Source organism: Colletotrichum lupini, chromosome 1 (assembly GCF_023278565.1).
Source record: "Colletotrichum lupini chromosome 1, complete sequence".
NCBI classification, from domain to species: domain Eukaryota; kingdom Fungi; phylum Ascomycota; class Sordariomycetes; order Glomerellales; family Glomerellaceae; genus Colletotrichum; species Colletotrichum lupini.
Genome location: NC_064672.1, coordinates 5,339,763 through 5,367,655, shown reverse-complemented (window position 1 = coordinate 5,367,655; position 27,893 = coordinate 5,339,763). Strand labels below are relative to the sequence as shown.

The following is a 27,893-nucleotide window of genomic DNA, read 5'->3' as shown; positions in this document are numbered from 1 at the left end:
ATCTCAAGAAACTTGAGCCTGCCGTCACTATCCTCTTCTTGACGAAAGCAAGGTCTCATTGTTGAGCTGAGGTTCGACACACGCGTCTGTCGTTGTCGCTCACGTGCCGCTGTTCGGCAGATTCCTGGCTCGGGCGGCGCGGGGGCCGCCGACCGGGTCCGCAATCGGCCGGGGCGCAAGATCTAAGCCGGAGGGAGCCAGCCCTCCCCCGTGGCCCGTGGGCCAGGAGGCCTTTGCAGGACATCGGAAAGCCACCCGAAAATACCTACCTCGGCACGCTTCGATCCATTCAATCTAGACTGCAATTGACAATGCCACAGTGCTGGATGACGAAGATGGCTCATCAACCGTTCGTACGCCGACGGCAGCCAACATCGGAAAAAAAAAAAAGAAAAAAAAAAAGAGGCTGTGCACTGCCGTGGTTCGTAACTTCGTACAGAAGTATTCGTAGTGTGCCCACTTTCCGTAAGCATGCTTTTGATCCGTCCGTTCGGTAGCTGTGAGCCACGTTCTCGTAGCATCGAACCGGCGCCCGCCCGATCGTACCTTGATTGAGGTGTCGAAAAATAGCAGGGCAGGTGCCGCAATCGAGGCTGAAGCTTATACCCAGATATCGAATCATTGTGACCAAGCGATCATGACGACCGAAACTTCTTTGATTGAATTCTAGCGTTGAAGCGGGAGCGGAAAAAGCTCGGGCGGGGGACTGAGAATGATGCAGAGGCTTGAAGGTGCAGGCTGCAGCTACGGACGCCTAAGACGAGTTATCCTAACTCTCATAAGAATCTTGCTACCTATTGGCTCGCAGATTTGATTTCAGCCCAGTCAACCGTCGATTGTGTGTGTCACTCGTGTCTGCACAGCTACAGTCATAGTTGATGTTTGACGCCATGCAAAGGCTCTTGATCGAATCTTGATGCGTACAGTCAGGTAGGTCGACGGCGGCCAAAGCGAGGGAAGAGATGGACGGCCACTAGGAGTTCCTAGACCTAACTCAACGGATACGCGCAACGGAAGCGAACCCGGCGACCGTCGTACTGTCCTGACGCAGGGACCGCAAAACTGGAGCTCGATATGGAGGGCCCCGTCTGCGACGGTCAAGCTTTTTTCTTCTAAGGCCGCAAGGCCAACAATACGGAGAAGAGCGTGAGCCAATGGCCGGGGAAGTCTCCACTGGACGGGAACTATGTACAACTTGGATTTCCCAAAGTGGAAGACGAAGACGGTGGGGCCGTTTCTTCCATCACCATGAGCTTTTTTTTTTTTGTCCCTCCGTCTTTTCCCCCCCTCGAGGGTACGGCCATTTCACTTCTCCACTTTGCCAAGGAAGCTTCGCCACCACAAGAGGGGACCTTCAATTCGCAACTCACCGCGATGGAAGGAGGAAAAAAAGAAAGGAGAAACGGCCAATTTAGTTCTTCATTTTCAGAGTTCTTGGCCTAGGTCATGACGGCGAGTCATCCAGATCATGGTGGGATAATCGTCGCATGGCTTTGTCAGCCCTGACCGTCTCGCGCTGTCTTTCTACTTCACGGCGGATGGAGAGGCAAGCAATACTGATCGAAAAATACCCGTCGTATAATATGTACGCCGTACTATCTATGCGTTGTGTTACGGATGCTTTAGCGGCTGTGATGCTGATTTCGTTGCGAGATTGGCGTATGAGTGTGAAATGTGAAATGCAGGGGGCAGATGTGGGTTCTTGGCACCGCCATGAATCAGAGGGAAACGAATTCGTGATGGGCAGCCGAGGGGACTCACGGCCAACAGGAGACGTGACGAACACTGGTGGAACGTGATAATAAACAGACTGAGCCATTCGGTCCACGGGAAACATTGGATGGCGGGCGGCATGTGGGAATGACGGCGGCAGGCAGATCCATGCCGTCCGATCGAGACCTGCGTCCTCCGAAGAAATGCTGCCGGATGCGCGTCTGAGAAACGTCGTCGTTGAGCCTGGAGGCAAAAACTGCCGGCCGACAGGCGCTACGCCTCTCGCAGCCGCACGCGGCATCTTGATGGCCCAAGCTGGAAGCTGTGAAGGCAGCGAGAACTGGGAAGTCATGGTGTACCTAATACGCTGTACGGAGCTCTTAGGCGTGGCTTTCAAGGACTCGCTGACTGTGCAGCGGCTGACAGCCACACGAGTATCCGTAACAAGCAGCGGCTTGAGCTTGAGCTTCAGATCCAGACATTGAATGCCAGGCGTGCCAACTTGGATTATTAAGGGGACTCCGCCAAGGCCCAGTGTGATGTCGGCGATGATGGCCGGAAAAGTGCTGGCGAGATTGGCACGAAATGAACAAAATATGGCGCCTGGCTCGCCTCGTCTCGCCTCACATGCCAAGGCCCGAATATACCAGCGCCTGCTTGCAAGTTGCGGGCACCGCACCGTGACTTGCCGCACGGCTCCAGACGGGAAGTAAGCCTGGAAACAGCAGGATCGTCGTCGCGCCGCCCGTTTTTCGTATCGGCATTCGTACGGTACTCTTGGGTACGAAGCAACACTGCTGCCAATACACGTCCGGTGCCCTGCACGTAGACCGGGCCTGGCCATCAGAGACTCAGGGCTTCGAGTAAGGTCTCCAGGACACACAGACGGGGACTTTCGAGGGCTTGCAACTATTGCCTGTAAAGTCTTTCATGGGCACAAAGCATCGGTGAGCAAGGCCTGGGAATTATAGGTTAGCTGATGCGCTTGAGATCACTGGTGGTCGGTCGATGAGTCGTGAGTTTTTGAGGCACTGATGGGTAGGTACCTGTAGGTATGCACACGCACATCCGTTCACAAAGTGACACACTAGAACAAGAGGGAGTGAGAGGGAGCAATACCTAGACTCACTGAACAAGAATTGAAGGCATCGGAGTGTAGAGTAACCCGACGCTGGCTGGCAAGCTGCAACTCCGTACCTTACATTGCAGCGTCTTGGATTCTTGGCAGTGGAATGAGTCGACAGCGAAGCAATCTCGATCAAGGGCCGAGGGAAAGGTGGAGCAGGATATCAATGCTGTCAACGGCCTGGGCCAGGAGAGACCCGTCTGTGGTATCGTGTGGTCCAATCATCGGCAAAGCTGCTATTTTCTGCGTCTCTTCGCCCCCGTGGAGGTGCATCTGGACGAATGTGCCTGTGCCAGAAACAAGAAACTCGAATCCAGGGAATCAAGCGATCAACTTGGGCGCCTCCACGTGTCGATGGCGGTCGGGCTCAGCCCAGTGGGCAGATGGATGGAGCGAGTGGAGGAACTGCGATGCAAGTAAGCTCGACGGCCGCCAGCGTGCTCGTGCGTGCCCAATTCTTTCTGCCTGGAGATCAGGAAGCAATATTGTTGTCAGCGCGCAATTAAAACAGAAGGTAAATGCGTGGTGATGATGGCCAGAGTGTACGAGGATCCCATTTGGGAGTTGATGGCAATGCAGCAGTCAAGAAATCAACCCCCAAGGCAATTCGTAAGTGCAGGCAGTCACACAGTGAGAGTCGTCACTCACCCAATTGCTGTAAAGGCAACTGTGCAAAAAGAAGAAGAAGGAGTAGTCCTGATGAAGTGGAGCCGCATGGCCCCTGTTTCAGCTCCGCCCCCCTGCTCCTTCCACCGGTTCTCACTGGCTTCCCACCTGGGTCCGAAATGTGGGTTCCTTCCCCGGGGCTGGCCGCTCCAAGTGCCCCACACCCTTGTCTTTCGCTCCTTCCCTTGGCCTGACATTTTTTTTTTGTAGACTGGGGCAGGAACAGGAGGAAACACGCGCCTTCCATTGGGTGAAGTGAGGCAGGCATTGGCCGTTTGACGATCCGGCAGCGGGAAAGGTGTGAAGGTCTGGACTGAAAAGGAAAGGCGCCAAGGGGTGCATCTGTGGCCTGCAGGAGCGAATGTTCTTTCTCAGAGGAAGGAGTGACCTATTGGGCCAAGGAGTGGTAGTGCTTTGGAAGCAGGAGCGAGAAAAGACGGTAAAAAACAAATAACATGGTCATGGAAAATAATAGTAAAAAAAAATATCGGTGGCCGCAGACGCGACGGTGACATTTCTCTCCTCTTGGCTGCTGTTCGCCTCGTACTTACTTAACAAAACATCTCCTATTCGTATTTCTTCCTCCTACACTCACTTCCTCCTTCTGACTCTTTTCCTTCCTCTGAAAACCGCCCTCCTGTCACTACTATCCGCCATACTTGTTCATCTTTTCTTTTCGTCCGACACTCGCTTTTCACCAATTCAACCCCCTGATCACCAAATTCCTACTTCACGGTAGCCGTACCTGTGCTTACCACACCATCTCACCTCCTGGCCCTGGTCAACGTCCACACCATCACCGCCCTTTTCGAGTTTAACTCCCGTCTAATATCCCAACCTCACACAAGGTCCCCCCTCCTTCTCTCACCATCTTCCCGACCAATTTCGTTACCCCTTCCAGCGCTACCGCTTCATATACCAAACACTCCCGCGCCAAAAGCTGCCTTACCGTCCTTACGTAGTACGGTCCTTAGTCTTTTCGACCGACCATCCCTCACTCCCGCCGCCATCGCTGCCGATTGACGGACAGGGTCTGTCTATAATTGACAAGTTAGGAGCATATCAATAAGCTCCTTCTTCCCCTTCCCGCTCCCCTTCTTCCCTCCCTCTCCCGGATATGCCACACCTCAACACCTCGGCCTACGAAGTTCCAACAATCAATATACCAACGAACGACTCCGGAGTCACGCCTCACATCATGGCTGAAGAAGGCGGCCACGCGCCTACGGGCGGTAACAACCACAACCCTGCGAGCGACAACCAGCACCACCAGGATTTCACCATCAAGCCGCGCATGACCGACTTCAACTCAGAAGAGCTGCGCGATACCATGTCCCCTACGGGCCCCATGACCCCGAACCCGTTTAGCAGAAAGAACACCAGCATTGACATTGACGACTACTTCACCGGTCCTCGCGACATCCTCAAGCACTCCAAATGGCCTTTGTTCATGCAAATGCACGGCAGCATTCTGCCCAAGATGATTGTTCCCCTGATCTGGATGTCTCTGTGGGCTGCCGCTATCACCGTCATCGACAAGTACCGTACGACTATGGGTGTCGACTCTGTCTTGCTTACCGTCCTGGGTTTCGTCGTCGGTTTGGGTCTTTCTTTCCGCAGTTCTACCGCCTACGAGCGCTACGCCGAGGGTCGTCGTTACTGGGCCCAGCTCATTCTTGCGACACAGAGTCTCGGCCGCGTCTTCTGGATCCATGGTGGTGACAATGAGGGTATCGATCCTAGACAATCGCTGCTCCGCAAGGTTGGCTGCATGAACCTGCTCCTCGCCTTTTCCGTCTCCCTGAAGCACAAACTTCGCTTCGAACCCTACACCCAGTACGAGGACCTCGAGCATCTCGTCTCCCACATGACGACCTTTGCGCAAGAAGCCACGTCTGCCGAGCCCGAGAAAATGACTCTGAAGAAGAAGAACTTCTTCAAGGAGACTGGCGAGTACCTCGGTGTTTCTTTCGCCGCCAGCAACCCTCGTAAGACCATCAAGAAGGCCTCCCGACCTCTCGGCAACCTGCCCCTCGAGATTCTCTCCCATATCTCTTGCCTCGTTGACAAGATGGTCGAGGATGGCCAGCTCAAGGTCCCTATGCAGCAGACTCTCGCCTACAACAACGTTGCCCTCCTGAACGACATCATGACCGGAACCGAGCGTGTCTTGACCACGCCTCTCCCCATTGCGTATGCCATCGCCATCAGCCAGATCACCTGGGTCTACGTTATGCTGCTTCCCTTCCAGCTGATTGACAAGCTCGGCTGGATCACCATTCCCGCCACCGTCGCTGCTTCCTACATCATTCTCGGTATCCTCTTTATCGGTCGCGAGATTGAGAACCCCTTCGGCGAGGACGTCAACGATTTGCCTCTTGAGGTCTACTGCGAACAGGTTGCCTCTGAACTGGACATTATCGCCTCATTCGAGAAGCGCGACCCCTACCGCTTCATGGAGTCTTCCCAGAACCTGCCCCTGTTCCCCGCTAGCATGGCTCCCTACCACATCTGGATGGGCCGTTCCGAGAACCGCGTCCGTGAGGCGATCAAGTCCAAGCACAACACCGTCTTTGAGTTCCGTAAGAAGGTCATTCTCGAAAAGGTGGCGTCAAGGGCCGGCAACACCGCAACAGAGAAGAAGCCTAGCAGCGAAGGCACTACTACTATTAACGGCGATCACAATGTCTAAACAGACCGCCTGTGCTTTCGCTTTGCTTCGAGTCTTTTCTTCATCTCTCTTCCTCCCCTCTATTTGCATCAGAAAGGGTTTGGGCGAGGGGGGTTTCAGCGATTTGCGTCAAGGAGCATTTACGGTACGGAAAAACAAAAGATTCTTTCATACATGGCCCCGACAGGTGGCTTTTTGCGGCATAGGAACGGTTTCGGATCTTTCTTTTCACTGTAATTACCTGACTCCTGGATGGCATAAAAGGACAGGTGTGGTTTTGAGCGCGGCATTTCCTCTCATGGCATTGAGACGACAACAGAAACAACATACCAAAATTGAATGCAAAACATTTCAAAAAGGACTTTCTTCAGAGTGCCGAGTGAACTATATTGAGCAATATGCAATCGTGTCTTGATCTCGCTGCTGACTCTCATACTCGGAATAGGCATTGTTCCTCCACCTTGACGACAAAATCACATCCTCGATCTCGGCCTGGGCACTATCGAACAACGGCGCGGGCCGCCCTCCGTAAAGTGGGTGTGCGAGTGGGTTTCCTCGGACCTCGATTGACTAGGGTCCGAGGCAGAACGTCAGACCAAGCGGAAACCAAATCAAACGTATAGTATATGCGCACGACTTTTACTTATAGGTTACCTTGGATCGAAACAAGGGGCCATTTCCTCACCTACGAGAACCACGACGTCGACTCATGGGCCATTCTAGACTTTTGCGCAATGCTCGATCTTGCGACTTTGCTTCCGCCCGGGGGCCCAGCGAATGGTAGTCGACCCAGGCTCGGGGCATCGGTCATGTTCATACCCCGGTCTTGCAACCTCTCGGAAGTTTTCCTGGTATGGATATCATACTTGCCTCCGGCAAGCCGAGCCGGCCGCCCGTCGATGTAGCGCCCGGCTCCGCGTTGTTTAGTTTGGGACCGGAAGGTGGATTTTGACGCCAATGGAGGGGAACGCCACGTAAACGCCACGAGAATCAGTGTCTTGGGACGGACCCGCCGGTGTAACCGAGATTTTTACATCATATCTGTCCACCTGCTCAAGCAGCCATGCCTGCCATGGTAGGGCTTTCATCTGACAAGGCGTGACAGGTCGATCTGGTCGATTCCGAGTCTTCGGACCAGATTTCCGGGTTCCTATCGATCGCCCCCAAGGGTCGCTTTCTCCACTTGGCTGAAGACACCGTCGCGCCTCACTACGTATGTGCCTTGTGTGCGTACTTTGGTGTGCGACAGGATCCACGGAAGAATTGGACTGAGCGACTCATTCCCTACGACTCAATTGTTATCTTGAGGAAAGTTGCAACGATTGGTAGCACCGGGGAGGTTCATGTTCGTCGCACGCTGAATTCGGAGCTGGTTCGTGCATGGACTCTGTTATCGGCCGATATTTCTACACGGCGCCTTGTAGCGGGCGAGACATACCGCTGAGAAACAGAACATGTTCAAGCGCTGAAAGAAGCACAGGACGTTTTGACGAAATGCTAACAAGTTACCGGCTCCCATTCCGAATTCGGTGGTTCGAATGCGGCCATGGGAATGGGTACATGTTTCAGGAGAGGCAAAAGTTCTTCTACGATGAAGATGAATTTGATACAGGAGCAAAAGATGGACTGGCGTGACTGAGTGTTTAGTTTTATCGAACCCAGGTGGGAAGAAGATCCAGCCACGAGTGGGCGCACTCTAAGCGTGGATTGGTTCGCCGGATCCGGAGCGGCCATCGTGCAGCCGGGGACGCGGCGTCTGAGACATTCTCTTTCCGAACGCATGCCGGGAATGGACTGAGGCTCGTGTAAGCGCCGAAGTTTAAGCCCGTGGCGTTCTTTTGCGCGTATATGTGGTAAAGGCCTTCCCTTTTTCACCGTGGACGGCCCTACCTGTCTTTTCTGGTTCTGCTCTTCTCTTCGTTTTTCTCAATTCCTTGTTCTTGTCTTGAACTCTCTTGCTTTTGTTCGACTACATGCTGTCATCATTCACAGTCGTGTCTGAAAAGGGTAATATCAGTTGAGGGCTTCAGGTCCCCTAGCTTCCAAGTAGCTCGGAGGGGCTGCGAAGCCAACCTCGCACTCGCTTGGAGAGAAACGAACCGAAACACGACTGGGACTCCCGTCGCCCAAAAGGACGGAACCCAGATCCCCGATGCGCGTCTCGAAATAAAGATTGAAAACAACCAGGACATCGAGATTACTCAATGTTGATCTGGCCTGGGCTAGAAAAGGAAGACATGGACGTGTCTTCCAATGAGACCACCGAGGGAGGCTTCGGCTCGACGCAGATGCAGGCGCTCTCTCACGAGAGCCTCGCTCACATGATGCTCGGCGTTATCATCGCGGTGCTCGTCGTCACGACTGTTTTTGTCGGGCTGCGGATCTACGTGAGGGCGCGGGTTATTAAGAAGTGGGGTGCCGACGATACGATGGTGACGCTTTCGTTTGCTACGGTGGCTTTCCATGGAATCATGCAATGTTTGGGTAAGTTTGTGATATTGAACTTATTGGATTTAACCGCGAAGGAGTAGGTGTTCAGATGGAGAGGACAATCATGGAAGGACACTGTGTGGGCTGACGTGGGTGAGAGGGACACAGGTACCAGATTCGGACTTGGAAAGCATGTCTGGATGACGCAGGCACAAACAATTGAGAAAGCTCAAAAGGTAAGCTTTTCCAAACATGGGAATTCCATCCTTGCCTCGGATGCTAATTGTACATGCCTAAAAACAGCTCGCAATGTTCATAATGATGATCTACAGCATCGCCTTTGTCACCATCAAGATCGCCTTCCTCCTCCAATACCGCCGAAGCTTCCCTTTTCTCATGGTCGAGATGCTGTGCAATGCGGGCATCGCGTTTCTCGTTCTGTTTGGAGTATCCTTGATGGTATCGGCGGGCATCACGTACAGCTTGGTCCTCAAGCGCGAGATGACGGATTCGCCCGTCAGTGTGTTGGGATGGTGGCTTGCCAATGCGTCAATACACCTGCTTACGAACATCTTCATCTTCGTTCTGCCGTTACCGTTGCTCGGAAGGCTAAGACTTCGGCGAGTGGAGAAGCTGGCTCTCGTCATCAGCTTTACCTTGGGGCTACTGTGAGTTAAAACCCTTTCTTCCTTCATGAGAAGCTTTGGTAATAATGCGGATTTGTTTCCGCCCAGAACATGCGCAGTATCCGTCATGCGGATCGCATATCTCCCAGGGTCTTTTGACATGGTCGACATGACGTACGATGGGATATCCATCATCCTCTGGTCCGTCGTAGAACTCTCTTGCGCAGTCATCTGCTGCTGTATCCCCACCCTCCGACCGCTCGTTGAACAAAAACAACGAGGCCTCACCGACGACTACGACGACGCCACCATCTTTGGCGGAGGCATGTTCAGAGAGGACATGACTTTCGGCGAGGGCCCGCAACGCGTTCTCCCAGGTATAAACGGGGTCAACAACGAGAGGATATCGTCGTCCATCAGCTGCGCCTCGGAAACGGGCATGAGGAAACCCGGTCCGACCTTTTTCTGGCTACGCACGCGGAAGCAGAGCGACCACTCGAGCATCAATGGTCTCGACGACATTGAGCCCGTGCCCATGCCTCTGCACGCGGGGCCCATGATGGCGGCGGCCGCTGCCGCGATGCCGGTGGTGGAGGTTCACGGGGTCCGGCGGGAGAGCGAGCACGGCATCATCGTTGTTGAGAGTGAGCGCGTCGAAGGGGGTGTGGAACGTGAGCGTGGGATCCCTCGACGGGCGAGCGTGAGGAGTAGTTTGCGGAGTGATAGCAGTCTCGGCGTGGCGCTGCGTAGGGATCTGAGTGTGAGGAGGCATATGAGCATAGCGTTAACAGAACGGGATTCGGATGATGATGTGTACTATTTTGGCGTTAATGAGGAGGACGTGGACTTGGAATGCCCGACGCCGCTGAGTCCGCCGCCAAAATGTCGGAAGTCGACTAGCTCTTGATGGGTCGAAGGAGGTCTGTGTAGACTTTGTAAAACATACTGTACAGCATTTGGGTGGTATGATTTTCGATTCTGTCATGGCGATTTTGGAGTTTTGCATTCACGTGGCGGGATCCAAGGGAATAAGTTAATGATGAAGAACATTTCGGATCTACATGCATTTAAAACCCGCTCAGTATCAGTCTATTCGCAGACCAGCATCCTTCAACAGAGGTAAAATCTTCTCGCCAAAGTACTCCAGATCTGGTGCAAAATCATAAAAGTTGATCTGGACACCATCAATGCCAACCTTGTGGAGCGCATCCAGCTGCTCAACGACTTGCTCCGGCGACCCAATGATCTCAATATTCCCTCCCAGATTCAACCCCTTATTCTCCTTGGCATCCTTCCTACCCCGCCAAGCATGAGCATCACTATCATACGCCCCGTTCGCCGTTCCAAACTTCTTGGTGCCCGCCTGGATCTTGGCTCCCTCGGCGATGCTCTCCGCGTACGCCCACGCCTCCTCAGGCGTGTCTTTCGATACAATGATCGGGTTGATGATGATCTTGACTCCGCTGCGGCCCTGCGCTTCTACAGCGGCCCTGATGTTGGCAATATGGGCCGGCAGGGTCTCGAGCGCGCTGTCAATGTGCGCCGTCCCCGGCGAGGTAATGAAGATTAGGTCAGAGTACCGGGCGGCGAATTCGATGCCTGCGGGCGAACCCGTCGCGTTGACGAGGATCGGGCGGCCAAACTGCGGCTTCGGCGTGATCCACGCATTCTCGACGCGCCACGGCGAAACTTTGCCCTCGTACGAGATGTTCTCCGTCTCATTCCAGAGACTATTCACCACGTCAAACAGCTCGCCAGCCATCCGGTACCGCTGATCATGCTCAATGCGCTGCCGGCCAAACATCTCGTGCTCCACGGCCCGATGACCCGTAACTACATTGATACCCCAACGGCCCTTGGCGATGTGATCCACCGTAGCGCCGTACTTGGCAATATGTAAGGGATGAAGCGGCCCGTAGAGGACATGCATGGTGGAGATGAGCAGAATAGATTCCGTCACGGCCGCCATGGCACCCAGGGCGACGAAGGCGTCGAGCGAAGCCTCACCGTCGTAGCCGCCTTTGGGGAGCCACTGGGTGCGGCTGAAGGCGAGTTCGAAGCCGAGCTGTTCGGCGCGGCGGACGAGGGCGACGTTGTAGTCGAAGGTCCAGGTGTTTGTTGTTGGGTGGGTGGAGAAGTTGATGTCTTGGAGGTTGAGGAAGAGGCCTAGTAGAAGAGGTTGGCGGGAGGCTTTGCGGAGGGGGCTGTCTTGAAAGTCGAGGGGGCCTTTGAGTTCTGGGCCGCCTTCGCGGACTGAGGTTGCAGACATGGTGGCAGAATACCTGCAGGCTTCAAATTGAGTGATGATATGTAGTGAAGCAGAAACGTCTTGTTCTCATGTTGAGGTTATGTGGCGAGAATGAGAGTTGAGGTGTCTTGATATACGTTTTGTTTCCTCATTGGCATTTGGCATCAAGCGAGTTGGTTATGTAAGTTGGAGATGACGCGCAAGTGAGGAGCAATGTCGAGATCGCATCCTGCGTCGGTTCATGTGCATTATAATTGCCGACCATCTCCGCCATCGGCCAACTTTGAGCACGCCATCGAGTGTTATCTCAATCCTCCACTACTTGCAACGGCGTATGAGGTGCGCGATTACTACTGTCTACATGTACAAGCATGTAACTTCCGATTGATAGGATGTTGGTGCCAAACTTCGGATGATCAACTGACGTTTAGACTTCATTAACAATTCGAGGTTTAGATTCTAGAGCTTCAATCTAGCTGCCTCAGACTTGACAATGGTCGGCACTTCATCTTCCAGACTCTTCTCCTGAGGCTTCCATCCGAGAACCTTCTTCGCACGCAAGGCAGAAGCCCGAGAGTTCAAACCCCAACTAGCTGCCTCGAAGCCAGCAGATGACTTGACGGCCTCGTCATAAGACAACTCCCGTACCTCGGGCTCTTGCTTAATGAAGCCCTGCTCATGTGCTGTCTTCCCAACCAGCGTCGACAAGTCACCCCAAACATGCTCGCCATTCTCCGTGAGGAAGTATCCCTTGGCACCCCAAATCTCCTTGTCGTCCTTTCGAGATTGGTCGAGCGCGGCCTCAACTAGCAACTCAAACACCACGCTGAGGTCGTGAACGTGAACGTTGTTCCATCGAGCAAGTCCCTTTCCAATACGAGGACTGTAGCCCTCCTTCAGCACAAAAGTAGCCAATTCGTACACCTGACGGCCTCTTCCCGACACGGGGCCACGTCCTTGGCCATAAATTGTGGGAGGGCAAACAATGGCAGTCTTGACGGAATCGGTGTGCTTGTTGCCGGTCTCGAGGACGATCTCGTCCACATTGCGGTGGAATGCGGCAGCTGGCAAATTGACGAGCTCGTCAACGCCATCGTAATCGTTGAAGACCTTGTCGTCGTGCTCGCCAAACGTCTTCTTCACCTCCGAGTCGAAGTAGGTCAGGATACCGGTGCCGCCTGTGTGCAGCCAGAACCCTGGCCGGGATGGCGAGTGGCCTGATACGAGTCCCTTTGCAATAGCCTTGGCTGCACCTGCGTGGTCTGAAGAGTCGGCGGTATCTGAGCGAGGTGAGATGTATGTCAGTGAGGGGGTCTAACTCGTGTCTCAGATATAGACAACTTACGAAGTACGACATCAGCCCATGCTGCCTCGCGCTCTAGGGTTTCCGAATCATCGAGTCCCCCAATGACAATCCTGGCTTTCGGGTACTTCTCGAGCACCTTGTCTGCCTTTTCCTGTGTTCGGATGAGAAGCGCGTATTCGAACTCGGGGTGCTTCTGGTAAAGCTGATGAAGGGCGTCGCCGCCGATGTAGCCCGTAGCTCCTGTGATGAAGATCTTGGCAGTCATTGTAACGCTTTGTATCGTGTACCGTGAAGATGAAGAAGCTGAATTGGACTTTAGGCTCGCCTTATAAATGGCGAAAAGTGATGTTATCACTGGCGTGATTTACGTATGACTTACGTAGCTAACTATTGCTTTCTTTTATAACGTCGGCGTGGATTTCTAATCGTAAGTAAACTACGGCAGACTATAAGAGGCACTCCGCTAAAACACTTTTTTTATATATTAAAGTAGAAATCGTATTTTACGGTTACCTTACTACCTAGGATAGGGTCTAGACTAGTATAATAACTTATAAATAGGGGTTATAAAGATTTACAGCTTAAGAAATATTTTAATTTCGTAATATATTAGACTATATAGTAGTATATAAAATCGCGCAATATCGTACCCCGACGTAAAAGTTTTTCTTTTTTTTATAATTTTATTATAAAAGTAACTACTACTTTTTACCCTCTTATAAATAAAAATCACTCTTTACTTAAGTTATTAAACTAATAGCTCGCTTATAAATATTATAATATAGATTTATAATAACTTCTAGTTTTTATATAAGACGTTATTAAACTAATTAACCTTACGATACTTCTTTATAAAGCTATTCTAAAACGACTAATTAATAATAATACTTATATAGGCTCTACCCTTTTTATATAATAAGAACGTATAAATATATAAGCCTCGATATTAATAAAATCTTTTCTTACGGGCTTAAAGGAGCGGGAACGAAGTATTTAATAAATAAAAAAGGAGCTAAAGTAATTATTAATAATTAATATCTCTATTATATTATATAACGCATCTTTTTTTAAGAACGAACTTAATAGTTTTTAAATAACGACTTATACTAATATCTAAGTTATTAAGAAGTTTATTAAGAAAGTTTAGTTTAATTACTTCTCGACGTTTATTTTATATTAAAATATAATACGATCTATTATTTTATATTTTATAATAAACTAGTAAATTCTTTTAATAGAGTAAATAGTATTTCTAATTAATATAAAAAATCCTTATAATGTTTTAGAGTACTATAAAGTAGTATATAAAGCTATAAATTTAAAAAGATTCTTTTTTAAAGCTACGATCTTATATAAAAAAGATAATTACTAACTTTTTATTATTTTTTAATTTAGAATTAAGTCGCTAGTTATTAAACCTTAGTTAATAAAAAAAGGAAAAGGTCGTATAAAGTTAATTATAACTAAAACTTTAGGCAAAACGACGTATAGAAATGTTCCGAAAACACGGCTTTTAATAAGTATTAGTATTAAACTAACGATAAAGATTAAAAAGGAATTGTTAGTTAAGTAAGAAAAAAAGATCGTTAAAAAGGAGGTAAAAACTAAAAAAAAGGTTAAAAAAGATAAAAACGATAAGAAAGACGAGATTATAATAGTTTAATAAGAAGATAAAGCTTATAATAATAAATAACTTAGTATACTATAAGGATAGAAACGAGCATTCTCGTTAGTAAATAGTTTAGAGTAAACTATAATTATATTTATAATTCCTCTTTGTTTTTAGTATTACTTATAATTACAAAGCTATCTAATGCTCTAAAATTAATTCTAAAGTCTTCTAATCTCTACTTAACTTATATAATACTACCCTATAGTTTACTAAGTAAAATAACTTCTAATTAGAGCTTATTATATATATACTATTTTAAATAAATACGAAGATATTAATACGCTTTAAAATAAGGATAATTAGCCTCGCTAAACTTCGTATTTTTAGCTAATATAATTAGGGAGCCCTTAATAATTAAAGTATAAATCTATAAAGTAGCTTAAAAAAGATATATATCTAGATTATTACTATTCTAAATAGCGTTTAATAGTTATTAAACTTAGTCTTAGTTAATTAGCTATATAAAGTCTTATATAGTTCGTAACGTAGGTTAATAATATAGTTACTATAACTAACTAAAAATAACGTAAGGGCGACCTTTTTAATACTAAATTCGATAAGAGTTCTAAATTTATACGAAGTTAATAAAATTAGAACGAATTAGTAATATATACGTAAATAGAAGTATAATCTAGTTAGAGAGTATATTTATATAGAATAGCCCTTAGAACTTAAGTAGTTAGAAGTATTCTTATAAACGTAAATATACTTATATATACTAAGATATATATTACTTACTTACTAATATACTAATCTATTTTAATAAAGACGATTCTATTAACTTTTAATCTTAACGTTATAAATACTTTTATTAAAGATTTAGTAATTATAAAATATAATTAGACTTTTTATTATTAAATAGTATTATAAAAAGTAGTAATAAATACTAAATATAAGAACGGTTTTTTTCCCTTAGTCTAAACGAACTTATAATAACGTAAATCCCCATTATTAAATAATAATAAGATATTATATAAATATATTCCGGGACGTATAAGTAAAAACCCCTATATAGAACTATATAATAAACTATAAATAAGTATTAATATTAATATAGATCTTAAATCTAAATAATAAAAGCTTATCGTACGTATTTAAAAACTAAATATAATTTAGTTTAGGAGTCGTAAACCCTTTACGATAGTACTTTATCTTACTTAACCGATCTTAAACTTATTATAAAAAGGTTTTGCGATATATAAGGTATAGTTTATCTTAGCTAATAATATAAGCTTATTAGCGAACTTATATATAAAAATACTCTCTACCGTACCCTTTAATACGGCGAGTAACTTTTTATTAGATTAGAAGTCTAATTCGACCGCGGCATATAGCCAACTACGCAGGGGCCAATTAGGGGCCCTATTTATAATTATCGTAGCTAGCTTAACCTATAGTTAGAACCTCTTTTTTATACCTATATAGATATCTAGATAGTTTAATTAATCTCTTCGTTAATTACGGTTCAAACTAACTACTTTATAATAAGGATACTAATACTAATTAGTAATTAAATTCTATTATTATAGATTGGTAAGATATCTCACTATGCAAAAGAGACGACCTCTTAATACTATATAAAATAAGAGACTCGTACTAATTAACCTTACGGAAGTAAACGAAAAAAGAGGTAATTCTCGAATATTATATAGAATTAAGTAATCGTAGCCCTTTACTATTTATAAGAGGTCGACGTTTATTATATTAAACTACGTTAATTAATAAAACCGCTTAAGCGACTAGTTTTTTTACTATCGCCCCGAGTAGCTTTTTTATTAAACGACTTTTTTCTATAGCCGGCCCGCGATTAAAAATTAACTAGTTAAATTAGTAAAAAGAAATACTTATATAACGACTACTTACTTAATTAATTAGCGTAACGAACGAGCTTAATAATATAATATAAAAAAGCACTACGCGATTAAAAAAGGGGATCTTTAAATATAAATATTTTTACTTAGTAATAAAAGTAACCCTATAAGAGTTATTAAGCTAAGAGATTTACGGTATATAAAAAAGTCTATTACTACGGGGATTTTATAAATACGCCCTTAAGCCCGCGATCTAAACGACCTCTTTATAGCTCCTTTAACTACTCCCTAAATATTACTTAAGAATATAGTATAAGGGACGGTTTAATAAGGGAGGAGGGGATTTAGAGGTCCTAATAGTATCGAGTTAAGAGTATTACGGATCTCGGAAATTAACTTAAAAAGAAGGTAGCTACCCTAAAGTAGTCCTACGACCTCTTACTAGAGTTATTATTAGCTTAAAAAAAGGCTAAAAAGACGAGGATCTAAGGGAAAAGAAAAGAATCCTTTAGAGGGCTACTAAAGGGCTTTTTTTTATACTAGCTCTTAGTGCGAGATTACTAATTTTAAGAAATTAGTAACTAATAAAGATCCCGAGACTAATTACTATATCTTATTACAGTAATATAAACGTCTACTACTACTATTATTAAAAAGAACTACTAGAACCTACCCTTTTATACTAAACGAAAAGGAGGATCTTAGTAGGTACGATAGCTAACGATTTAGAAAGGTAGTAATAATCGCTAAAAATAATAAAAACGAGAGTAGTAGTAAGATAGCAAGAGGAAGCGGGAATCTCTTAGACCTTAATAAATTTATTAAATAGTAAAAGTACGGATTTATTACGACTAGTGCGCGGATTAGATATATTCTTATTAAAATTAAATACGCTAGTAACTACTAATACGGGTATAAGCTAGAGTACGACCCTTAGCGAGTTAGAGTAAAGAAAAAGAGGATAAAACCCGATCTTAAATAGAATCCTAATCTTTTATAAATAAGTAAATATTAACCCGGACTATTAGGGGACGTAGATATATAGAATCGCGGATTAGCCTAATAATAAGTAAATTAACGCAGTATTAATCTATTTAACTAAGGTTTATAAGAAAAAGGGGCTATAGGGGTAACCCCTATTTTACGAGATCGTAAACGACCTTAGTTATTAACTAGATAAATAGTTCGCGAGCGTAAGCCTAAGAATCGTAAAAGTAGTTAATAAATTCCTCTACGGGCGAGGGGTATTATTAGCGTAACTATAATTACGAGAGCTATATAAAATATTAATAGCGATAATTATAGAGGAGGAATTCGTATTATAGAACTAAGCATAGGTCGATAGAGTATATAATCGCTTTTATAAATTTAAAAAAAAAGTAAACGACCTAGATTTCCTCCCTATAATTACTAACGAAAATCTATTGTTATAAAAGGATATACCGGGGCAAAATATAGTATTAGAAGTATGATAATTAATAATTCTATTTATTTCGATCTATAACTCGTTACCGCTACTAATACGAAATTCGGTACCGATTAGCTAATAAAAAAGGAAGTAAACGACCCGAAGTTATTAATAATACGTAGCGACGCAGGGATCGTATATAAATACTAAAAATTTAGCGGCGAATACGAAGTAATTTATAGACTTTAAAAAGATCTTTTTAAAAGAGAAATTGTACTTTGGGGAGAAGTATAAGGTCTTATAAAAAACCCTAACGATGTTTTACGATTATTATAAAAAAGTCGGAATTAGGGAATACTAATACTATTCGGTAATTAATATTATACTCGTAAGCAAAGCTTCTAATTACTATTACGAAGTAGTACGTAATCTTAATTAAAACGACTTTTTTAGTATAATTAACGTAATCCGAAGCCGCTTCGAGACCTACGATAAGAACCTAGAGCTCCTATTTAAGCTATGAGCGATTTTTTTTATATTTATAGCTAGAATAATAGAGGGTAAATCGTGAGTAGAGATCTTCGAAGGGCTTATTAATTAAATCGATAAGCTAGCGAAAACCTAGCTAAATAAGGGGATAAACGAGTAAAAAGTCGGATATTTTTATACCGCAGTCTAGCGCGTTCTAAAGGCAAAAATAACTCTATACTAAGTACTTAAAAACTACGAGACGCTCTACTCGAGGCTAAGATCTAGCTTTAATATTAAAGTAAAAATACCGCGCTAAACCTATTTTTAAGTATATAACGGCCCTTATTAATAATATTAAGTCGACCGAACGTATAATAAAAAAAGAAAGGAAGCTAGGTACGGTAACCGCTAGTAAAGAATCCTAAATTTATTAAATAGGCAGAGATTTAACTTACGAGTAGGGTAACGGAAGAAGTAGTATTTTATTTATAAAAAAGATAAATATTAGTTAAGTAACTACTCCGAAAAAGAGCGTACTAAATCGTACGAATAATATAGAAAATCGAGGGTAATAAATAGTAAAACTAGCCCTTATTAATTTAACTAATTCCTCGTTATATATAAGGGCAGATCCGGGGGTATAGAACTTAGCGAAAGTAGCTAATTTAGTAGCCTAAAGTACCCGCACCCTATAAGAGATTCGGAAGATAAGGAAGATCTTACCCCCTATACTAACGAATTAGATTATAATAAAGTCGACGATATTAACTACTCTTTTTTCGCCCCGTTAGCCTCGGGAGGATATACGAGGCTAAATAAATAAAAAGTAGTAGAAGCCCTTAATAAGCAGGCTTTTATTTACGGATAGTAAGGGAAGGTCCCTTAGATAATAGATACGGAGGTAGGCAAAAGGACGAATTTAATAGCACAGAATTCCACTTTTTTAATATCTAAAGAGAAGAGATATAGTACTAAGTAATTCTAAGGGTAGCTAGAGGGGTCCTTTTTATACTACCTAAATTACTTAAATACTAAGCTTATATAAGTATTCTATACGAGCGAAAGGTACGGCCTAGATAATTTCTATAGGATTATCCTAAATACTAAGGTATTATAATAGTTAATAAAAAGAAAAGAGTAATTCTAAGCGCTATAGAAAATCGTATTAGTAATACTTAATATATTAATAGCGGGTATTATAAAGATTAGCTTTAGCCTAGGCAAGGAAATCGTCGCCCTAGGTATAATAAAAATAGAGACACACTTCGGAACGATAACTTTTTATATCCTACCCGTTAATACCCCATTTCTCCTATATCTAAAAGATATAGATCGACTAGGTATTATATTTAATAATACGAGGAACAAAATCTCTAGCTATAAGTACTTCGAAATAGTTAAACGACGATAGGGGCACGCGTTTATAAAGCTCACTAATAATACGAAATTAATTAATTACTTAATAAAAAGTAAGCTTAGATAACTATACCGGAGATTTAGCTACCCGTTAGTTACGAGGCTATATAACCTCCTAAAGTATTTAAATAATAATAATATCGAAATAGGGGCGCTAGAGTAGTTAATAAAAGTATATTACTAATACTAAATAAATGCGCAGAGCCCACGCAAATTCAAATTTAAATTATATAATAAGCTTAACTTTAATTAAGAGATCGTCGTTAATATCTTCTACTTAAATAGTTAACCGGTCCTATATATAATTAACGAGGCTATATTATTCTAAGTAGGGCAATTCCTACGGGATTTATAAGTAAAAATAGTATAAGTAGCTTTATAAAAAAGCTAGATCGACATATACTAAGGACCGCTAGATAGTATTAAAACCGACGCTAATACTAGTTTTAAGTTAATAGAATTTAAAGAAAAGGTAACGGCCTACGGTATATAGTTAAAAGTCGTACCTATTAAAGCGCACTATAGTATTAAAAAAGTAAAAAGGGCGCACTAGTAGTTAAAAAGAGCGTTTAAAATTATTAAGAAAGAAAATCCTAATTCTGATAATAACAAATACCTCTAAACGGTACTTAAATATTATAACAATACTATAGGGCCTAACGGGCTTATACTAACGCTTTTAGTATTTAGAATATATTTAAGAATAACCTTAGCCTCGCTACCGTTACTAAATATAAGCTAGCGAGCTTAAGTAGTTAAAAAAGTAATATAAGTACTATATAAAGTAAATATAAGAAAGTAAGTTAATAAGGTAATTACTACGCGCAATAGGCCTAATATAGGGGTTAATTTAAATATGCCCCTAAATTCGGATATACGAGTATAGCGCAAAATTACTTAATAATAGGCTAAGCTATATAAATTAATTTCCGTTAACGAGCGTTCTTACGTAATTACGAGAGATCGTAACTAGCTACTCGAGGTATTAATTACGGTAATTAAACTATATTATATAGATCCTATCGAGGTAATTTTTAGCTTATAAGAAGAAGAAGAGCTAGGGGAAGCTATATAACCCGTAGTAGAGGCATAGGAAATTATCCTTAATAAAATCGTTATAGTAGTACTAATAGACGACGAGGAAGAGGAAATTACTAAAAGGGCACTAATACTACTAGTAAGACGTTGCGGGAGACTACGACGGTAAGCACTAACGTAGTAATTTATTACTAGTAACGAGGTAATTAATACCTTTTATATAGTAAAAAAGAAAGCCGATTTCGAGCTAGTAGTTAAACTACGTAAAGAAGGTATAATTATAACTACTAAAAAGCCGTATAAGGGATTAGATCTTATCGAAGTAAATACTCTACGTAATTAAGAGGTCTATCGATTTATTTTCTACGATTTAAAAAAATATATAAACCTCCGCATATTTAAATCGCAAATAGTTCGTAAAATTAAAAGAAAAGGAATACCCTAACTATATAAGAAGTCTAGATACGTAATTTAGGGGTACGGTAACGTTAAAAAAGCGACGCTACTTATATAATCGCCCACTATATAGCGCTATAGCTAATAATTAATAATAGTACTAATAGTATTGCTATAAAAGAAGGGATACGAGATTTAGAGCCGTAATATTACCTAGGTATATACCCAATCGGCTATAGGGCTCATAAGGAAAATCCTAGCCCATTTACTAAAATAAATGGCCAGTAAGTACTTAGAAAGCACGATTATTAAAGTGCTCAAGCCACTATATAGGCTCGCAAAATCGGGCACCTATTAATAAGCTACTTATTACGATTTTTATATTAATTAACTATTAATAATTACTTCTACGTACGACCCGTGCTTACTAATCGCAGAGCACGAAAGTAACTAATTTAGAATTGTTAAAATATAAACCGACGATATATTAGGCCTATTTAATATTAACTTTATAAAAAAGGAAGATAAGGAGCTCTAAAAAGCGGGCTTCGTAACGAAGCTAAAAGAGGTCCTTATAATAAATACCCCCCTAGTATTTAATAGCGGGATTCTTATAATTAAAAGGGAAACCGTCGTTTTTTAATAAAAGGGGTAGGGTAAGAAGATTAACCTCGTCGACCCGAACGTAACTAATATTAAAAAGTAATATAAGGCTAAGCTTATGCGAGGGGTATATATTATAAGTATTTATTAGCTTAAGGTAATTTTTAACTACGCTAGGGTAGCGTAAGCTATAAATCTAACTAAATAAGATATCGAAGTACTTAATAAGCGGCTTAGATAGTAATAGACAAATCTTGATCGAGGTCTTATTTACTACCTAATCGACCTTGTAATTAGTAAGCTTTACGTCTTTGTTAATAAGTTATTTACGAATAATAACGACCTTATTTCGTAATTAGGGTATATTATTATCCTAGCTAACGAGAGTATAGGTAAGAGCGAATTTATTATATACGGTAATATAATCTATTACTTATTAACTAAAAGTAAGTGGGTAACGAGAAGTATACTAATATTAGAGGTTTATAGTATAATTAACGGCGTTAACCTCTCCTATGCGATTTTAACGACGCTAAGGAAGATTACTAATCGAATTAGCCTTTTACCTATTCTAACGGTTATTTATATTAATTCCTACTCGCTATACGAATACCTCGTTAAATTAGGAACGACGAAGGAAAAGAGGCTTATAATCGATATTATAGCCCTTAGGTAATCGTATAAAAGGCGCGAGATACTCGAGATCCGTTAGATTAATAATAAAAATAACCTCGTAAACGCTTTTATAAAAGTAGTACTAAATAAAGGATTAGAGCAATTTATAAGTAGTAGAAAAGTTACCGTACGAATAGAGGGATAGGTTATATAAAAAGAATAGAGAAAAGGAGGAAAAAGAAACGACTTAGTAAACGGGCCCGAGGTCGAATTATACTTCTAACCGTAGCGGTTAAATTAATAAAAAAAAGAGAAAGTTAGTATCGAATTAGAAGTCTAATTTAACCGCGGTATATAGCTAACTACGTAGGGGCTAATTAGGGGCCCTATTTATAATTATCGTAGCTAGCCTAACTTATAGTTAGAACCTCTTTTTTATACCTACGTAAATATCTAGATAGTTTAATTAATCTCTTCGTTAACTACGGTTCGAACTAACTACCCTATAATAGGGATACTAACACTTTTAGTATATTAAAAAAAAACTCTTTTAATTATTATTATATAATTACGAGCTATTTTAGTATTTATTATTACTAAAGCTAATTTTATTAACGAAGTGTTAATAATCCTATAGCCGTAATTATAAATCCTTTAGATTAGAGTTAAAAAAGGATATCTTTATTGTTTAAGTATTATTAAAAGAATAATTTTTAGATACGAATTAATAGATTTTTAAAAAAGACCGTACGCTTTTCTCGTCGTAAGTCCTATTTCGTAAGTTAACGTTCAAAAGTTCGCTTTATAATTCTAGTATTAGAAACTATAAAAATATATATAATAATTATATTATAGGTCTAATTACTCTTTAACTTTATAATAATTATTATTTAATATAGTAAAAAATTAATACGCGGTCGTGCTATTCTAAGAAAGTAGTAATATATAAAATAAGAAACTAAAAAAGAAATTTTAAATAAGGGGTAAATATTTATATATAATTATAGCGATATATAGGGGTATCCTTTTACTTATAAAGTCTTATAAGTATATATATAGAAATATAAACGCTTACGGGGATCTATAACGCTAAAAAGGATAGAAAAGTATATAATAATAATATACGATAAATAAAAGTTCTATAATTTTATTAAAAACGTTAAACTTTAGGGGGAGCTTTTATACGGTTAATTATAGCTTCTTACGGGCTAAACTAAGCGCGTATATTCTAGTTTATAGTTAATACGTACCCTACGACTCCGTAAGGGCCTTATTACTTAGGTATTAAACCTAACTATACTATATCCTAATATATACTTATATAAACTCCTATACTATACCGTATAAAAATATCGAATTAATTACTCCTTACTTAGAGTCTATATAAGTTAGTAACGCTCTTTATAATCCTATATACTATTATATATACCCTCTTTATTATTTTTAGCCTACTTAGCTACTTATTTAAGGGCTTTTATTATTATATAGAGGTATATAGCGGGGATAGTACTTAGAGACTTAAATAGAGCGCTAATATAGACTTTATTATAGCCCTTATAGTTATAATTATACTTAACGACTTTAGTAAGCGTATTACGAGCTAATACGAACCGTTAGTAAACTATAAATAAATATAAAATAGTATAAGGTAACGTATAAGTAATAACGGGAGGCGTAATAAGCGTATACTTATATATAATAAATATATAGTTATAACTAAAGTAGCCCTTATTTATAAAAATAACGTAATTAGCGAAAATAATTTTATTAGCTTTATAACGGGCGTACGACTCGGTACTAGTCTTAGTATTACTATATATAATTATCTAAATAGTATTAGTAGCTTAAGTACGAGTTATAATAATATCTAGGGGTATATAATAACTATTCTTAGTAATCTTAGGGTTAAGCTTAATTTAATACTAAGGCTAGATTATATAGGTTAATATAGTAATATTAAATAGTATAGGGTAGTATATACTAACTTATATAATACTAAGGTTATAGATCTAATAAAAAGTTTTCGAAAGGGAAAATAAAGAGCTTATAAATAATATAAGAATTTATATAATAAGGAAGCTATTATATAGAGGTATACGTATTAGTAAAGAGGTAAGAGGTTATTTTATAAAACGTAAGGTCGTTAGGGTACTACGTAGGTTAGTATACGGGGACCGTTAGGAGCTATATACCCTTAATACGGGCCGGAACGCTATATTAAGTACTTATTATAAGTATTATATAGCGTATGCGATTATTAAAAAAGGGAGTATCCTATATAAAATTATTAGTATATATACGTAAATAGTTAATATTAAAAAAAAAAGTAAATAAAAAGAATTAAATTATAAATAGGTATGTACGCGTAATTGTACTTATAATTACGCATATATTAACTTAAAAAAAAGCATAATTACTAATTAGTAAAAATTGTACTAGTAATTGCGTATTAAATTACCTAATTATACCTAATTAATATTTCTAATTAGTAAATTACGAATATTATACTTATAATTGCGTATATAATTAGGTAATAGTAATAAAAGTAAAGTAGAAAAGGGTATAAAATATAATAAAATAAGATATGATCGCTAATAAGTAATTATAAGGGCATAAGCGGATTACTTATTTTACTTAAAGAATATTAGGTTAGTTAAGAAAAAAGGGAAATTAATTAGTAATAGAAATTAGTAAGGAGGATATACCCCCTAACTACCCTATTTTTACTAAGCGGCATAACCGCCCTTACGTAACTACTACTACTTACGATTATAAACAATTCCTTATAATAATATATAGGATTTATTATAATATTTATTTATATATATAAGAAAGTCGCGCTATTAATGCCTAAAATTTATAGTAGCCGTAGGTCTATTAGAAAGAACGGTTTTAGCGGAGTGCCTCTTGCAGTCTGCCGTAGTAAACCGCCCCCGGAAATATGTTTAGCTATCGAGGGGCACGGGAAGTGATTTCCGTCTTGCCTCTCCCCACCGGTTTGCGAGCAATCATTGGCTTCTGTCATGTTGAGAACGACCTCTAATGTTTCTAGATGTATCGCTAGTTGAAATAAGCTTATTTTCCTGATGGCATGAAGATTATCTGCTTTTGCTAGGAGAGCCGTGCGATCGAGTTGAGGCTGCCCACGTAGGCGGGGTATCGCAAAATGCCCCTCACTTTTCATCCTCACACGGTCCCACCTTCGTCAAAATCCGAGATGGCCCCTCTGAGCATACCAGAGGGAGACTACAAAAAGACATTCTGGCCATTTCTATCTCTGGCTGTGTAGATGCAATACTCAAATGCGGCACATCTGCTCGTTCATGAAGAATACATCCATATGTGGCTGTAAACTTTCACAGTCTCCCGATTGGCAGATTCCAGCGCCGCAAAAGTCTTCATATCTGCCACAGCGGCCATAGATACTGCAACAAGTTCCATGCTTGCCAGCACACTTGCGATTCCCGTTTGCATATCCGCAGGTCCCATCGGTGGTGTACACCTTGTGGCCCCAGCAAATACCCTCCCAGCAAGTGCCGGGAGCACAATCTATGCTGAAGCACGGTGTACAGGGTCAGCATCTGCGAGTTCCGATGATGGACAGCCATCAATAGCAGGAAAGGATCGGGACTTTATCACTTACTCTCTCTGACCACATCGCCAAGTCTCGGAGTTGCAGCATTGCCCGTCAGTCCCGACACAGGTGACCCCCGGGCGCGACGGGCCACAGATGCCATCCCACGCCCTTTTTGGTTCAACAACTAAAGCAGGTAGAAAGATAAGTTTGATAACAGTCAAAACTCGTGCATTGGGGTCACGTACATCCACGAGTGCAGTATGAGGCGCAAGGAAGTATGTTCCCGCAGTCTCGGTCCAGAGAAGGGTTGAGGAGGAAGAACTTGTCTAGTGTAATCCCGTAACGAGTTGCGAGCTCTTGGCAGGTCTCCGGACCCACGTTCTCATTGGTGTCGCTAGTATAGCGACAGTTGATCTCTCCAGGCTTTGTATCGGCACCTCTGATCCCATGAATGGTTGTGTGAGTTGTGCATGCGCGTGGTCGTGAGGCCGTGGCCGCGGGCCGGCCGGGGGTTGTGGAATCTTCCCAAGTCACCGGCTTGCATTTTCCAGTGCTAGCGAGGCCAGATGATAGCGGAGTGATGCAGTCCACCGTCGTGGCAAAGAGAAGGATCGTAAGACTTGCAATCCCGCCGTTTTCGAAAACACTACCAGGCTTAGGATACATTACGACTCCGCTTCGGGGTGAGAGTTGATGCAGGGAAAATGAAAGCAAGTATCCGTGTGCTTGGCGAGCGTTTCAGTGATACTTGTGCGCTTATGCCTGAGGAGATTTTGAAAACGCAAACTCCGCCAAGTGGCCAGATCGCGAGAGCACAAGACTGTTCAAAAGAACTAAAGAAAGTGAGGTAGTCTAGGGAACTTTTGTTAGTCGCCATGACAACATTAGGCAGCAGCCTCCCGCTAAAAGTAATACGATGGTGGCTGATACGGGAAAGCAGCGAGCATCAATAAGAGCTCTGTCGCATGCTAACTCGAGTCTCTATCTCAGTAGTTCATGGGCGATAACAAGCTGAGATTGAATTGGTCTGTGGCGGCTCGCTTTTCGGTCGTGCTTGTCGCCATGTCGTCGATACCCTCAGCGCCTCGCAAGAGCCGCCTCCTAATTGGGAATGAGCCCTTGAACATGTTTCACGCATCACTTTAGAGGGTGAACAAATGATTTTGTTTCTCGATGACCGTGTAATTATTTGCAGTGGTATTTGTATTCTTTACGAGTCATTTAGGCTGGAGAGCAATGGCGGGGCCGCTCCATATTAGCTGCCGAAACCCGTCACCGAAACCGAAGGGGAATCGCTCGCATCATTCAAGATACGCGAATTCGAAATCCTGGTCAACTCAACCCCATCGATTTCTGCCAGAACGGAGAGAATTGAATCTCTTGCCGGACGAGGATGGTTGAGTCAGAACTGCTACATGAAGTAAAAAGCGACGTGAAATCGTTGCTTAATGCGGCGTAGATAGCTGGAACCTGCCGTGATGGGCTTCAGTTAAGCTAGACACCTGCCGACATCACCTGGAACGTATTAGACAATCGAAACACCTGTCGAAAAAAATACTAAGTAGTAATTTGCGCACCCGAATTTGGTAGGCAAATCGAAACCAACGCAGCACTTGTCCAAAAATGAGAATAACTCGCCGGAACGGCACCTCAGTTCACCATGACAAGGGGCAATGGAATACCTGCTAGGGTTAATGCCTGGCGGACACTGACGCCAAGTAAAAACACTAAAAATATACGCTGGTAGATTTCGGTCTCTTCCGGTGCAGTACAACCGCCACGGGGATCCAGCATTAGTTATATTAGAAATTAACTATTAGCGGAGTTGACTTATTATCGGATTAGAAGTCTAATTCGACCGCGGTATATAGCCGACTGCGCAGGGGCCAATTAGGGGCCCTATTTATAATTATCATAGCTAGCCTAACTTACAGTTAGAACCTCCTTTTTATACTTACTACGCAAATATTTAAATAGTTTAATTAATCTCTTCGTTAACTATAGTTCGAACTAACTACCCTATAATAGGGATACTAATACTAATTAGTAATTAAATTTTACTATTCTAAATTAGTAAGGTATTTCGCTACGCAAAAAAGA

General features: G+C 42.3%; 9 protein-coding genes across 9 annotated transcripts; 4 read left to right on the top strand and 5 right to left on the bottom strand.

The window, feature by feature from the left end:
* Positions 1 to 99: 99 nt before the first annotated feature.
* On the bottom strand, positions 100 to 4,515 carry CLUP02_01623 (uncharacterized protein; the record flags this gene model as incomplete). Its single annotated transcript, XM_049280662.1, has 15 exons — positions 100 to 231; positions 461 to 754; positions 850 to 1,237; positions 1,318 to 1,439; positions 1,508 to 1,701; positions 1,762 to 2,532; positions 2,597 to 2,622; positions 2,709 to 2,759; positions 2,843 to 2,933; positions 3,017 to 3,112; positions 3,174 to 3,304; positions 3,488 to 3,613; positions 3,670 to 3,893; positions 4,274 to 4,330; positions 4,504 to 4,515. The coding sequence occupies 15 exons, from the start codon at positions 4,513 to 4,515 to the stop codon at positions 100 to 102; spliced, it is 2,715 nt and encodes a 904-aa protein (XP_049136619.1).
* A 107-nt stretch (positions 4,516 to 4,622) lies between these two features.
* Positions 4,623 to 6,197, top strand: CLUP02_01622 (uncharacterized protein; the record flags this gene model as incomplete). The annotated part of the gene is made up of 1 exon (XM_049280661.1): positions 4,623 to 6,197. One exon carries the CDS (start codon positions 4,623 to 4,625, stop codon positions 6,195 to 6,197), a length of 1,575 nt encoding a protein of 524 aa, XP_049136618.1.
* Positions 6,198 to 7,673: 1,476 nt separating this feature from the next.
* CLUP02_01621 (uncharacterized protein) lies at positions 7,674 to 7,910 on the bottom strand (the record flags this gene model as incomplete). Its single annotated transcript, XM_049280660.1, has 1 exon — positions 7,674 to 7,910. The coding sequence occupies one exon, from the start codon at positions 7,908 to 7,910 to the stop codon at positions 7,674 to 7,676; it is 237 nt and encodes a 78-aa protein (XP_049136617.1).
* Positions 7,911 to 8,380: 470 nt separating this feature from the next.
* Positions 8,381 to 10,139, top strand: CLUP02_01620 (uncharacterized protein; the record flags this gene model as incomplete). Its single annotated transcript, XM_049280659.1, has 4 exons — positions 8,381 to 8,660; positions 8,775 to 8,842; positions 8,910 to 9,274; positions 9,341 to 10,139. 4 exons carry the CDS (start codon positions 8,381 to 8,383, stop codon positions 10,137 to 10,139), a joined length of 1,512 nt encoding a protein of 503 aa, XP_049136616.1.
* A 177-nt stretch (positions 10,140 to 10,316) lies between these two features.
* On the bottom strand, positions 10,317 to 11,501 carry CLUP02_01619 (methanesulfonate monooxygenase; the record flags this gene model as incomplete). Its single annotated transcript, XM_049280658.1, has 1 exon — positions 10,317 to 11,501. The coding sequence occupies one exon, from the start codon at positions 11,499 to 11,501 to the stop codon at positions 10,317 to 10,319; it is 1,185 nt and encodes a 394-aa protein (XP_049136615.1).
* A 438-nt stretch (positions 11,502 to 11,939) lies between these two features.
* Positions 11,940 to 13,051, bottom strand: CLUP02_01618 (uncharacterized protein; the record flags this gene model as incomplete). Its single annotated transcript, XM_049280657.1, has 2 exons — positions 11,940 to 12,760; positions 12,826 to 13,051. The coding sequence occupies 2 exons, from the start codon at positions 13,049 to 13,051 to the stop codon at positions 11,940 to 11,942; spliced, it is 1,047 nt and encodes a 348-aa protein (XP_049136614.1).
* Positions 13,052 to 19,337: 6,286 nt separating this feature from the next.
* On the top strand, positions 19,338 to 19,559 carry CLUP02_01617 (uncharacterized protein; the record flags this gene model as incomplete). Its single annotated transcript, XM_049280656.1, has 1 exon — positions 19,338 to 19,559. A coding segment is annotated over one exon (222 nt), but the record flags the coding sequence as incomplete, so codon positions are not given.
* Positions 19,560 to 21,275: 1,716 nt separating this feature from the next.
* CLUP02_01616 (uncharacterized protein) lies at positions 21,276 to 25,981 on the top strand (the record flags this gene model as incomplete). Its single annotated transcript, XM_049280655.1, has 4 exons — positions 21,276 to 21,282; positions 25,314 to 25,535; positions 25,594 to 25,789; positions 25,882 to 25,981. The coding sequence occupies 4 exons, from the start codon at positions 21,276 to 21,278 to the stop codon at positions 25,979 to 25,981; spliced, it is 525 nt and encodes a 174-aa protein (XP_049136612.1).
* Positions 25,982 to 26,030: 49 nt separating this feature from the next.
* CLUP02_01615 (uncharacterized protein) lies at positions 26,031 to 26,459 on the bottom strand (the record flags this gene model as incomplete). The annotated part of the gene is made up of 1 exon (XM_049280654.1): positions 26,031 to 26,459. The coding sequence occupies one exon, from the start codon at positions 26,457 to 26,459 to the stop codon at positions 26,031 to 26,033; it is 429 nt and encodes a 142-aa protein (XP_049136611.1).
* Positions 26,460 to 27,893: the final 1,434 nt, after the last annotated feature.